We start from the raw sequence: 13,172 nt of genomic DNA on the forward strand, positions 1-13,172 counted from the left end.
AGTCCAGTGAAATTTTTACAACCCAGTAACATCCATTTACAGAACACACTCCATGAATCAAAACACCAACAACATATTTCTGAGGGAAAATAAAAAATTTCAAAATGTGATTTAAAAAATTTAATATGTTAAAAGGTACTATGCCAAATATAATTCACTCAAAAAGGGTATAAATTTTTTTGTGGTAAGCTTAATGTGGCCTAAACACACACAGAACTCATCATGCCCATATCAGTCACAAAAACTGAGTTACATGCACACGAAAATACAAAAATTTGAAAAATTACCTGAAAAATATGGATTTTTGAAGTGTGGTAGCACAAAAGGGACAAGTGGTATCCAAGCCAAATTTCAGCATGTTATTGCAAGACATTTGTGGACAATGGAAGTTGACAGGTGTATTTGGTGATGTGGCCATTGTTCCACAACACTATTTTGTAAAAACATATCGTAAACTATTCTGCCTCTTCTTATCCTCTCCCACAACTTTTTAATCACCAAGCAACAATATATAGACAGATTAACACAACCTGTCATTAATGTTTACTGCACCTTATCTGCTAAAAACCAGTTGATTGTGCTTCGAACAGAAGTTCCCACACTTTAGCTACTGTACTCTGTACATTGAGTGGCAAATTGTACTGTCTTCCTGACACTGTGGTAGGAACTAGAACTGTCATAAGAATATGTTCAAAAGGAATCCAACACCTGTCTGCCAAACGTGGCCAATGAAATGATCTTGCTGGTCCTGCTAGTGCCATGAAGTTCACAAATACATCACCTTCTGCTTCACAGCACTCTGCGACACATCCTAAGTACCATTTGTCATAATAAACAGCAATAAAATAGCAACCTGGTTGTATGTTGCTGCTTTTGCTTCTGAATCCTGAGTCAGACACACTGTGAAGACACATGTTGTGCATGAACCTACAGTTTTAGCTGAACGGTCTGCTCATCTGGACATTGTCAGAGTCCGCTGGAGAGAAGTGATGATGGCTTCTTGTGCCTGCAACAGTTTTAATGTGTTCTAGTCTGCTTTTTAGCAACTCTTCGACTGATTTCACCTCATCTTTTGAAACATAGAATGATTGTAAGCCAGAGATATTTTTCTGTACCCAGGTAAATAATTGAAGAGGTGTTAGAATGTGACCTTCTGTAGGGTGCTGCAGACTAGCTCGTGATGCCATGTGCTTAATGGTAGCACCAATACCATCACATACACTTGTACCATGACTCGTTGCGAAAAAATTCCATAATGCGTGAATCTGAAAATCATGGTAATGCATGCATAAATTTTTGAGATTTTTACAGTTTTTATACTGATTAGCTGCCCCATCACTGAAGTATTTTGCAAAATGTATGTGAGGCAGCTTGTTTTTCATATATGCCATGACAGGGGTCGACAGAAGCGTCCGATCCCACGAGTCGGCTTTGACCCGTGACGTAAGGGTGTTGTCGTGTGTGACGTCATGACGGCGCGGAGTTTGGTTTGAGTGTGGCTGTCTCCAGTTCTGTTTTATCTTATTTTGTTTACTTTTCTGATCTGTTCGTTCTATCTCGTGAGTTTTTTTTTTTTAATTTAAAAACGCTTATTACTTATTTTAATTATCTGTTTCCTCCAATTTCTGTTTTAGTTTATTATATTTATCTTTCTGATCTGTTCGTTCTACCCTGTGAGATTTTTTTTTTAAAAAGACAAAAAACACTAATCAGCTACTGAAGCATCTTTATCTTCTATGGGTTGCAGAGGTTACGACCCCTGGGGAGGTGGGTGGGTATTCATGCATGGCTGTCTTCACTTACACGTTGTAGCTACGCAAGGCGTCTAAATTTGTTTGTATTTACTTTGCCCCCCCCCCCCACCCAAAACACCCCATTTCCTGCGCTTGTCCCGTTAGTGTCATTAGGCTTCTTGTGGAAAGTGTGTGTGTTTATTTTTGTTTCCGCCATATTTGTGACGTCATGGGTCAAAGCAGACGGGCGGGATCGGACGCTTCCGTATTTCCCATGACAGTGCAAATGTGGGCATGAATTGCAATGGCATCATGAATTAAACAGTCACTAAAAACGCACAGGTTCATGACAGACACATCACCTGATTCACCTCTATAGTAAATCGCAAGTGGCTGGAGAGTTGCTTGACTGTTGTCTCAATGATATCCTTGGATGGCCTCTTGAACTATAAATGCATACTTTTCAGAAAAGCCTAGTAGACAAGGAATATCTTAGAAAAGCTCAATATGGAAAATTGTAAACCTATTTCTACTCCTATGGAAAACAATAAAGAGATGCTAATAACTGATGATGACAAGAAATGTAAGGAAAGTGTACCATCTTTGGAAGCTGTAGGAAGTCTACTGTACTTAGCACAGATTTCCAGACCAGACATTGAATTTGCCACAAACGCAGTAAGCAAGTTTTGCAGTGAACCGAGACAAAAGCACTGGATGCCAATCAAGATAATTTGGAAGGATACAGTGATGCAGACTGGGGAAATAGCTGGAAAACAGACACTCCATCACTGGAAGTTGTTTTAGACTAATGGGAGGATTGATATCATGGTCATATAAGAGACAAAGAACTGTTGCTTTGAGTACTGTAGTAGCTGAATATATGGCCTTGTCCTCCACTATCCAAGAAGCTCTTTGGATCCGTACACTGATGAGTGAAATAGAATCTCCTCCAACATTAAAGTCAACTTTGGTATTTTGTGACAAATGGGAGCTATTAAACTTGCAGAAAATAATGTCACCAGTGTAAGATCCAAACATATTGACATAAGGCATCACTTTATAAGACATCATGTGGAACAGGGAAATATAAACTTCAGTTACATATGCACAGAAGAAATGTTACCTGATCTCCTAACCATGCCTCTCAGTAGGGATAAATTTCAGAAGCTGGTTAAACATTATGGTTTAACCTCAAATGTATAGTGCTGAGTATCTGAAAAATATTTGTTCAAGGGGGAGTGTTGGGGATATGTGAACAAACATTTTCCAGAGTGCATAGTGGCGCACAAGATTGATGTGCAGAGTGCATTAGACTCTGGGGAATATACATGTTCTGTGTTTGTTGATGGAGCAACGTAATATAACTTGGTAGTCAAATGTATTATATGTGTTGTGCGAATAAAGCATAAGTTTATTTTGTCCCTTAAATAGTTGTTACCTGTCATTTATTTGCGTTAATATGCATTAACAACAACGACATTCTGTACAACCTTTTTGATTTTTCTAATATATATTAATACCTCTCCTCGGCTTATATCTGAGAATTATTTATACAGTGGCAATGATATAAGAGGCAATCGTTATTCCAGAAAGTTAATAAAATAGTGTTTTCTTACCCTGATTCTCCCTTCCTTATCCTCCTCTGTACATCCTTAAGACCATTCCGCAGATATGTTTTGTGGGCTGCCGCTGTAAAACAAAGCCCAAATCACAACACCACATACACACACACACATATATATATATATATGGAACACAAAATTTTTTAACACAAACGGATACAACTTCTCTGACCTTTCTTAATTAATTTATACAGTTTCTTTGCAAGCTTCCTTGAGGCCATTGGTTTTGCAATCGACGTAGCAAATGCACACTTCTCGTCATAACTTAAGTCTTCCTTCTTAATTGTGGAAACATCGAGAATTTCTGCTGTTTCTTGCTCCTCAGCTGCTGGTTCATTTTCCGCACCAGGCTCTTGCTTGATCTTTTTAGTTTTGCCCATTTCTTGAACAAAACAAACAGTACCGGCTAGAAGGAGTTACGATACACTACACATTTGTTTATACCCACTTTTCAACAGAAACTCAGAAGCACAACAACACGTGCGTACAACAGATAAACAAAAAACGCCACAGAATACATATATTCATTGCCAAAGACCTTTGCCTGCTATGCAGCAACAACAGCATCACAACTGTATATGCCAACGCGCCCTCACACGTTCAATAATATTATCAAACTATTAATATATTGACCGTCTGAGAGATTGTATTGACTATATTAGATATACTAACGAGCACTATTGATGATCCAAAAAATATTGTCAAAACGTAGGTCGAGTGTTGGTGGCTTAACAATCCGCCTTTCAAATGTTTACAGAGCTTCATAACCAAAGTCACACAGTAACACAAGGAGTGTTTCTTGGCTGTGGAAGTGCTTTGAACGCCGCGCCAAATTATGATGATTTGATTGAGAATAAGCGAAGAAATGATGTCGGACTTGACAGACGAATATATGCATTATTATCAGTCCCTCTCGTTTCAATTTGATGAGGTAGATTCTTTTGAAAAATGCAGCATTAAAAGAAAATGTCTTGCGCAAAGTTTCAAAACATCCGTCACCATGTAAGTGTAATTCTAATAATTTCCTCATTTCACAACCTCGGCCTGTTTCGGTAAGAAGTAAATGACAAACTTACTCTTAGAACATATTCTGAGCCCAAACATATTGTGGTATGTTGAACAGAGGTATGTATTCACCTTTTTTTTCCTCTCTCTCCATGAGTCAACTGTCTTCTGACTTGTTTGAAGTAGCCACCATGAATATCTCCCTAGTGGCAATCTCTTTATCTCATTGTAGCAATGTTGCCAAATTTCCTCAATTATTTGTTGTATATATTCCAATCTCTGTCTTCTACACTTTTTACCTTCTATAGATCCTTTTAGTATAATGGAAGTTATTCCCTTACGTCTCAGCACATGTCTTATCATCAAGGCCTGCCTTATCAATGTTTTCTATACGTTCCTTCCTGGGCCGATTCTGTGGAGAACTTTCTCTTTCTGTGCCTTATCAGCCCGCCTATTTTTCATTATCTGCCTTTAGCATCAAATTTCAAACACTTTTATACTCTTCTTTTCTGGTTTTCCCCACAGTCCATGATACACTACCATACAGTGCTGTGCTCCATACACAAATACCCAGAAAGTTCTTCCTAAATTTGTTACTACTTGCTAGTTGAATACTTTTGCCCTGAAATGCCCTCTTTACCGGCACTAATCTGTTTTTTATTTTATCCTTGCATTGTCCATTTTATTTTGCTTCCAAGGTAACAGTATTACTTAAGTTCACCTATTTCGAAGTCTCCAGTTTTGATAAGGTTATTACTGATCTCACTCCTGCTACGCCCTATTACTTTTGTCTTTCTTCAATTTACTCTTAATCTATAAGCTGAACTCTTAGGCTATTCATTCCGTTCAACAGGTCCTGTAGTTTTTGTTTGCTGTGGATAGCAATGTCATGAGTGAATCTTATTACTGAAATTCTTTCATCGTGAATTTTAATCCTATTCCTGAATCTTTTGTCTTACATTCTTTATAATACAAGCTCCTCATTCGTGATCTTTCATTTGTAATACACCCTCTTGGTTTTTGTATGACATAACCCACCATTCCTTGAAGCTTCCACCTATTTTTTTGAAAATTTACAACTTCTTGCTCAATTTTATACTGTTGTATGTTTCTTCTAGGTAGGTTGAAAAATCCTGTGATTGTGTTGTGGATCTTCTTAAGTCTTGCTTCCCTTATCAAGTACAATGTTAGAATTGCCCCTCTGGTGCCTTTAACTCCTCTAAAACCAAGCCGATTGTCATCTGACAGATCTTCAATTTTTATTTTTTCCCCAGTCTTCTGAATATTATTCTAGTCAACAACTTGTGTGTGTGAGCTGTTTACCCCAAGTGTGCGATTGTTCTCACACTTATCTGCCCTTGCCATCTTTGGAATTGTATGGATGATATTTTTCTGATATTGTATCTTCAGTCTCATAGATTCTTCACATCCACTTGAATAATCACATGGTTGCCACTTTTCCTAATGCTTTTAGAAATTCTGATAGAATGTTATCTGTACTGTCTGCTGTACCTTCTGCCTGACTTGATCACAAGTGTCTTGGAGTGCTTTTAAATTCTGACTCTAATATTAGATACCCTCTCTTTTCCATATTGGCTGCAATTTAATCTTCTGTCACCCTCATCAGAGAAGTCCTCCCCTGTCATGGAGGCTTTAGTGTACTCTTTCCAGCTATTCGTTCTCTGAAACTTCCTGGCAGATTAAAACTGTGTGCCCGACCGAGACTCGAACTCGGGACCTTTGCCTTTCGCGGGCAAGCGCTCTACCATCTGAGCTACCGAAGCACGACTCACGCCCGGTACTCACAGCTTTACTTCTGCCAGTATCTCGTCTCCTACCTTCCAAACTTTACAGAAGCTCTCCTGCGAACCTTGCAGAACTAGCACTCCTGAAAGAAAGGATATAGCGGAGACATGGCTTAGCCACAGCCTGGGGGATGTTTCCAGAATGAGATTTTCACTCTGCAGCGGAGTGTGCGCTGATATGAAACTTCCTGGCAGATTAAAACTGTGTGCCCGACCGAGACTCGAACTCGGGACCTTTGCCTTTCGCGAAAGGCAAAGGTCCCGAGTTCGAGTCTCGGTCGGGCACACAGTTTTAATCTGCCAGGAAGTTTCATATCAGCGCACACTCCGCTGCAGAGTGAAAATCTCATTCTGGAAACATCCCCCAGGCTGTGGCTAAGCCATGTCTCCGCTATATCCTTTCTTTCAGGAGTGCTAGTTCTGCAAGGTTCGCAGGAGAGCTTCTGTAAAGTTTGGAAGGTAGGAGACGAGATACTGGCAGAAGTAAAGCTGTGAGTACCGGGCGTGAGTCGTGCTTCGGTAGCTCAGATGGTAGAGCGCTTGCCCGCGAAAGGCAAAGGTCCCGAGTTCGAGTCTCGGTCGGGCACACAGTTTTAATCTGCCAGGAAGTTTCATATCAGCGCACACTCCGCTGCAGAGTGAAAATCTCATTCTGGAAATATTCGTTCTCTCTTCTGCATTTAACAATGGAATCCCCATTTCTCTCTTGCTTCTAATTTCACCGAAGGCTGTTTTGTTGTTGTTGTTGTTGTTGTTGTTGTCTTCAGTCCTGAGACTGGTTTGATGCAGCTCTCCATGCTACTCTGTCCTGTGCAAGCTTCTTCATCTCCCAGTGCTTACTGCAACATACATCCTTCTGAATCTGCGTAGTATATCCATCTCTTGGTCTCCTTCTACGATTTTTACCCTCGACGCTGCCCTCCAATGCTAAATTGGTGATCCCTTGATGCCTCAGAACATGTCCTACCAACCGATCCCTTCTTCTTGTCAAGTTGTGCCACAAACTCCTCTTCTCCCCAATTCTATTCAATACCTCCTCATTAGTCACGTGATCTACCCATTTAATCTTCAGCATTCTTCTATAGCACCACATTTCAAAAGCTTCTATTCTCTTCTTGTCCAAACTATTTATCGTCCATGTTTCACTTCCACATATGGCTGCACTCCATACAAATACTTTCAGAAACGACTTCCTGACACTGAAATCTATATTCGATGTTAACAAATTTCTCTTCTTCAGAAACACTTTCCTTGCCATTGCCAGTCTACATTTTATATCCTCTCTACTTCGATCATCATCAGTTATTTTGCTCCCCAATCAGCAAAACTCCTTTACTACTTTAAGTGTCTCATTTCCTAATCTAATTCCCTCAGCATCACCCGACTTAATTCGACTACATTCCATTAACCTCATTTTGCTTTTGTTGATGTTCATCTTATATCCTCCTTTAAAGACATTGTCCATTCCATTCAACTGCTCTTCCAAGTCCCTTGCTGTCTCTGACAGAATTACAATGTCATCGGCGAACCTCAACATTTTTATTTCTTCTCTATGGATTTTAATACGTACTCTGAATTTTTCTTTTGTTTCCTTTACTGCTTGCTCAATATACAGATTGAATAACATCGGGGACAGGCTACAACCCTGTCTCACTCCCTTCCCAATCGATGCTTCCCTTTCATGTCCCTCGACACTTATAACTGCTATCTGGTTTCTGTACAAATTGTAAATAGCCTTTCGCTCCCTATATTTTACCCCTACCATCTTTAGAATTTGAAAGAGAGTATTCCAGTCAACATTGTCAAAAGCATTTCTCTAAGTCTACAAATGCTAGAAACGTAGGTTTGCCTTTCCTTAATCTATTTTCTAAGATAAATCGTAGGGTCAGTATTGCCTCACGTGTTCCAACATTTCTACGGAATCCAAACTGATCTTGCCCGAGGTCGGCTTCTACCAGTTTTTCCATTCGTCTGTAAAGAATTCGCGTTAGTGTTTTGCAGCAGTGAATTATTAAACTGATAGTTCGGTAATTTCCATATCTGTCAACACCTGCTTTCTTTGGGGTTGGAATTATTATATTCTTCTTGAAGTCTGAGGGTATTTCACCTGTCTCATACATCTTGCTCACCAGATGGTAGAGTTTTGTCAGGACTGGCTCTCCCAAGGCCGTCAGTAGTTCTAATGGAATGTTATCTACTCCCGGGGCCTTGTTTCGACTTAGGTCTTTCAGTGCTCTGTCAAACTCTTCACGCAGTATCATATCTCCCATTTCATCTTCAGCTACATCCTCTTCCATTTCCATAATATTGTCCTCAAGTACATCACCCTTGTATAGACCCTCTATATACTCCTTCCACCTTTCTGCTTTCCCTTCTTTGCTTAGAACTGGGTTTCCATCTGAGCTCTTGATGTTCATACAAGTGGTTCTCTTATCTCCAAAGGTCTCTTTAATTTTCCTGTAGGCAGTATCTGTCTTACCCCAAGTGAGATAAGCCTCTACGTCCTTACATTTGTCCTCTAGCCATCCCTGCTTAGCCATTTTGCACTTCCTGTTGATCTCATTTTTGAGACGTTTGTATTCCTTTTTGCCTGCTTGATTTACTGCATTTTTATATTTTCTCCTTTCATCAATTAAATTCAATATTTCTTCTGTTACCCAAGGATTTCTACTAGTCCTTGGTGTTTTTTTTTTTTTACCTACTTGATCCTCTGCCGCCTTCACTACTTCATCCCTCAGAGCTACCCATTCTTCTTCTACTGTATTTATTTCCCCCATTCCTGTCAATCGTTCCCTTATCCTCTCCCTGAAACTCTGTATAACCTCTGGTTTAGTCACTTTATCCAGGTCCCATCTCCTTAAATTCCCACCTTTTCGTAGTTTCTTCAGTTTTAATCTACAGTTCATAACCAATAGATTGTGGTCAGAGTCCACATCTGCCCCTGGAAGTGTCTTACAATTTAAAACCTGGTTCCTAAATCTCTGCCTTACCATTATATAATCTGTCTGATACCTTCTAGTATCTCCAGGATTCTTCCATGTATACAACCTTCTTTTATGATTCTTGAACCAAATGTTAGCTATGATTAAGTTATGCTTTTGCAAAATTCTACCAGGCGGCTTCCTCTTTCATTTCTCTCCCCCAATCCATATTCACCCACTATGTTTCCTTCTCTCCCTTTTCCTTCTCTCGAATTTCAGTCACCCATGACTATTAAAGTTTCGTCTCCCTTCACTACCTGAATAATTTCTTTTATCTCATCATACATTTCATCAATTTCTTCATCATCTGCAGACCCAGTTGGCATATAAACTTGTACTACTGTAGTAGGCATGGGCTTCGTGTCTATCTTGGCTACAATGTGTTCACTATGCTGTTTGTAGTAGCTTACCCGCACTACTAGTTTTTTATTCATTATTAAACCTACTCCTGCATTACCCCTATTTGATTTTGTATTTATAAACCTGTATTCACCTGACCAAAAGTCTTGTTCCTGCTGCCATCGAACTTCACTAATTCCCACTATATCTAACTTTAACCTATCCATCTCCCTTTTTAAATTTTCTAACCTACCTGCCCGATTAAGGGATCTGACATTCCACGCTCCGATCCGTAGAATGCCAGTTTCCTTTCTCCAGATAACGACGTCCTCCTGGGTAGTCCCCGCCTGGAGATCCGAATGGGGGACTATTTTACCTCCGGAATATTTTACCCAAGAGGACACCATCATCATTTAACCATACAGTAAAGCTGTTTTAACTTTTCTATATGCTGAAACAGTCCTTTGGACAGTCATTTCTTTTTCAATTTTGTCACACTTTTCCTGCAGCCATTTCACTTACCTTCCCAGTACTCTCCTACCATGAAGCAATGGAAGAATCAGTTAACATGACTTGCTGTTTATGTTATTCCTAAGTGACTTTTATTGTCATAGTCGCATCTTTCCCTGAACGTGTGTATACTTTCTTCTTCCGTTGATCAGTTGTAATATTTCTTCTCTTACTAAAGGTTTGTTCCCTCTTACGTAGCTTGCACCTATGTTTGTCTGTCCAACATCTGTGATTGCCCTATTTAGAGATGCCCAAACAGCCTCAGAGAATTTCAGACACCTCATCATTCCTCAGTACTTCAGTACCCTCTTCTCTCCAAATTGATTGTTCAGGATGATTCTCTTAACCTTCAGTTTCCTCTTCATCTTTACTGAATTGTGATCTTGATCTGTACCTGATCTTTGGTAAGCCTTACAGTCTGATATGATTTTGGAACCTGTGACTGATCGTGGTGTAACTGGGCTGGAATCTACCAGTCTTCTGCCCTTTTCAAAGTATACATCCTCTTGTGACTTTTTGGATAGTTTATTCACTATTAGTCGCCAAAATGTATGCAGAACTCAATTTTTCTTCTCTCTCATCCCTATTCATCTACTTCTTCTTTAGTGTTTAAACCTGAGTTTGGTTTGCAGCAGTATGCAAATAAACTCTTCCGTCTGTCTCCCTCTTCATTTTTGCATAGATAGCACACCCCACACACTCATAATTGCTGCCTTTATGACATCTTTGGTCATCCCCCGTGTTCCTTCCCTCGACAGTTCCTTTTGTTATTGTTCTTGTGATATTGTTGTGGCCTACGAGTTTGCCCCTTCTCGTCTGCATGTGCCCCCAGAGAGTTCTAGCTTCTTGACCTCTTCTGAACAGCTCTTTACTGGTAATTTTATCCCTCCAGTTTATCTTGTCATCCTTCTGTAGCACCATACCTCCAAGGAGTTTAACAGTCTTCTCTCTTGTTTTCTTACTGTCAAATTATATAGAATCACACTGTATAGAATCACACTCCAAATAAATGCTTCCATTATCCATTTAATTTTGAACCTGCTGTATTTTGCACACAATTTCTTTCCAGCTTCTGCCATATGTTGTGACCCTGCTTCCTGGATAGGTAAATTCCTCAATCACTTCTAACCCTCCTCTTCCAATTCTCATTCTTAGAATGTTACCTCATCATAAAGATGACACGTTGAGCTGCAGACAGACACAACAAAATGGCTGTTGCACATTTAGATTTCTGCCAAAGCCTTGTTTAGAAAACACAACACACATTCATTCACACAAGCAAGCACACCTCAGGCACACATGGCTGCCATCTCTGCCAGCTCAAACTGGAATGTGGCTGTCACGTGGAATGAAAGTGGCAATCTGAAAGGACTGGGGAAGGGGAAGGTTATGGTTGGGGGAGAGAAGAGTGTTGTCTGGCTGAGTGTGTAGGGGCTAGATGGAGGCATGACAAGACTGCCACCAGGAGTAGTGTCAGGAGCCCATGGGGCAGGGAGCTGGAAGGAGGAGGGGGAGACAGGAAGCAGGGAAAGAGAGGAGCAAGGAAGGAGAAAGGCAGGTGTGTTGGCAGAGTGTGGCACACAGTGAGGGTGGGAGGGATGAGAATAGGGAGGAAGTAATAGGAGAGAGGGGGCAGAAACTGTTGGGTGGAAACTGTTGTGTGGGGACAGTAGAGCTTGAGGCTGGGATAACTTCAGGAGCGGAGAATGTCTTGATAACTCCCATCTGTGCAGTTCAGAAAAGCTGATGGTGGAGGAGAAGATCCAGATGGCCTGGGTTGTAAGGCAGCCATTGAAATCAAGCATGTAATATTTAGTTGCATGTTGTGCCACAGGGTGGTCTACTCTTGGCCACAGTTTGGTGATGACCGTACAACCTGTTGGACAACTAGTTGGTAGTTGTACCAATGTATAAATCTGTGCAGTGATTGCAGCAGAGATGATATATGACATGTCTGCTTTCACAGGTAACCTGGCCTCCATGGGGTAGGATAAGCCAGTGACAAGCTGAGATGGGTATTACTTGATGGGTGGATTGGGCAGGCCGTGCACCTGCATGGGGTTTGTATGGAGCGTGGCATAGAGATGGACTAGGATGTTGTGGAGGTTGGGTGGGTGATGGAGCTCCACTTTAGAAGGCATGGAAAGGACCTTTGGAAGGATATCCCTCATTTCAGGTCATAATAGCTAGTTCTTGGAGGTGGTGGGGTCACTGTAAAAGGTGCACTTTTTTCTATAACGCTGCCAGGGGCAGTGTCGTGAGGCTCCGGGGATGGGGAGGATGGAAAGTGGAAAAGGAGGGGACCAAAGATGGAAACAAAGCGATGTGTGGATCGGCTGAGAGTGGGCAAATCTTTCCACCACCCCCCAAGAACCAGCTACAAAGGAGTGTCCCCTTCATCGCCCAATATAACGCTGGACTTGAACAACTGAACCATGTCCTTCCTCAGGGCTTTGATTACCTATTGTCATGCCTTGAAATGAGGGACAACCTTCCAAAGATCTTTCCCACCCCTCCTAAAGTGGTGTTCCATCACCCACCCAACCTCCACAATATTCTAGTCTGTCTCTACGCCTTTCCTGAGCCCAGACCCTTGCCACAGGCATCATATCCCTGCAGAAGAGCCAGGTGCAAAATAGGCCCAATCCACCCACCTGCACATTCTGTTTGTCCTTTCACAGGCTTGTCCTACCCCATTAGAGACCAGGCCACATATGAAAGCAGCCATGTCGTATACCAGCTCTGCTGCAATCATTGGACAGCTTTTTATATTGGTATGTCTACCAGTAAGCTGTCTACCAGAATGAATGACAACTCCGAAAGTGTGGCCAAGAGCAGAATGAACTACCCTATCACATAACATGCTTGATTTTAATGGCTGCATTACCACTTGTGGTGTCTCGATGCTCCCCTATACCACCAGCTGTTCTGAACTGCACAGATGGGAGTTATCCTTGCAACATATTCTCTGCTCCAGAAATTATCCTTGCCTCGGCTTTGGTAACCTACTGTCCACATAACCCTCCACCCGACAGCTTCTGCCTCCTCTGCCACATAACCTCTCTTCAATTAATGTCCGCTCACTCATTGAGCTCACTCTTTTCCAACAGGCCCACCAGTCTCTTCCTCTCTCTGCTCCTCTTCTTTTCTGCTCCCCCCCCCCCCCCCCATTTCGTG

General features: G+C 41.2%; 2 protein-coding genes across 2 annotated transcripts in view; one reads left to right on the top strand and one right to left on the bottom strand.

Moving 5' to 3' along the window:
- LOC126175000 (H/ACA ribonucleoprotein complex subunit 2-like protein) overlaps window positions 1-3,887 on the bottom strand; it is a 39,073-nt gene extending 35,186 nt beyond the window's left edge. Inside the window, exons 1-2 of the mRNA XM_049921486.1 lie at window positions 3,528-3,887; window positions 3,350-3,422 (exon numbers count right to left, since the gene is read on the bottom strand). Of these exons, the coding sequence (XP_049777443.1) occupies window positions 3,350-3,422; window positions 3,528-3,735 (281 nt within the window). The 5' untranslated portion in view covers window positions 3,736-3,887. The remainder of the gene's footprint in view (window positions 1-3,349; window positions 3,423-3,527) is intronic.
- A 288-nt stretch (window positions 3,888-4,175) lies between these two features.
- LOC126175001 (fidgetin-like protein 1) overlaps window positions 4,176-13,172 on the top strand; it is a 193,485-nt gene continuing 184,488 nt past the window's right edge. Inside the window, exon 1 of the mRNA XM_049921487.1 lies at window positions 4,176-4,357. Coding sequence (XP_049777444.1) covers window positions 4,221-4,357 — 137 coding nt within the window. The 5' untranslated portion in view covers window positions 4,176-4,220. The remainder of the gene's footprint in view (window positions 4,358-13,172) is intronic.

Source organism: Schistocerca cancellata, chromosome 3 (genome assembly GCF_023864275.1).
Source record: "Schistocerca cancellata isolate TAMUIC-IGC-003103 chromosome 3, iqSchCanc2.1, whole genome shotgun sequence".
NCBI lineage: Eukaryota > Metazoa > Arthropoda > Insecta > Orthoptera > Acrididae > Schistocerca > Schistocerca cancellata.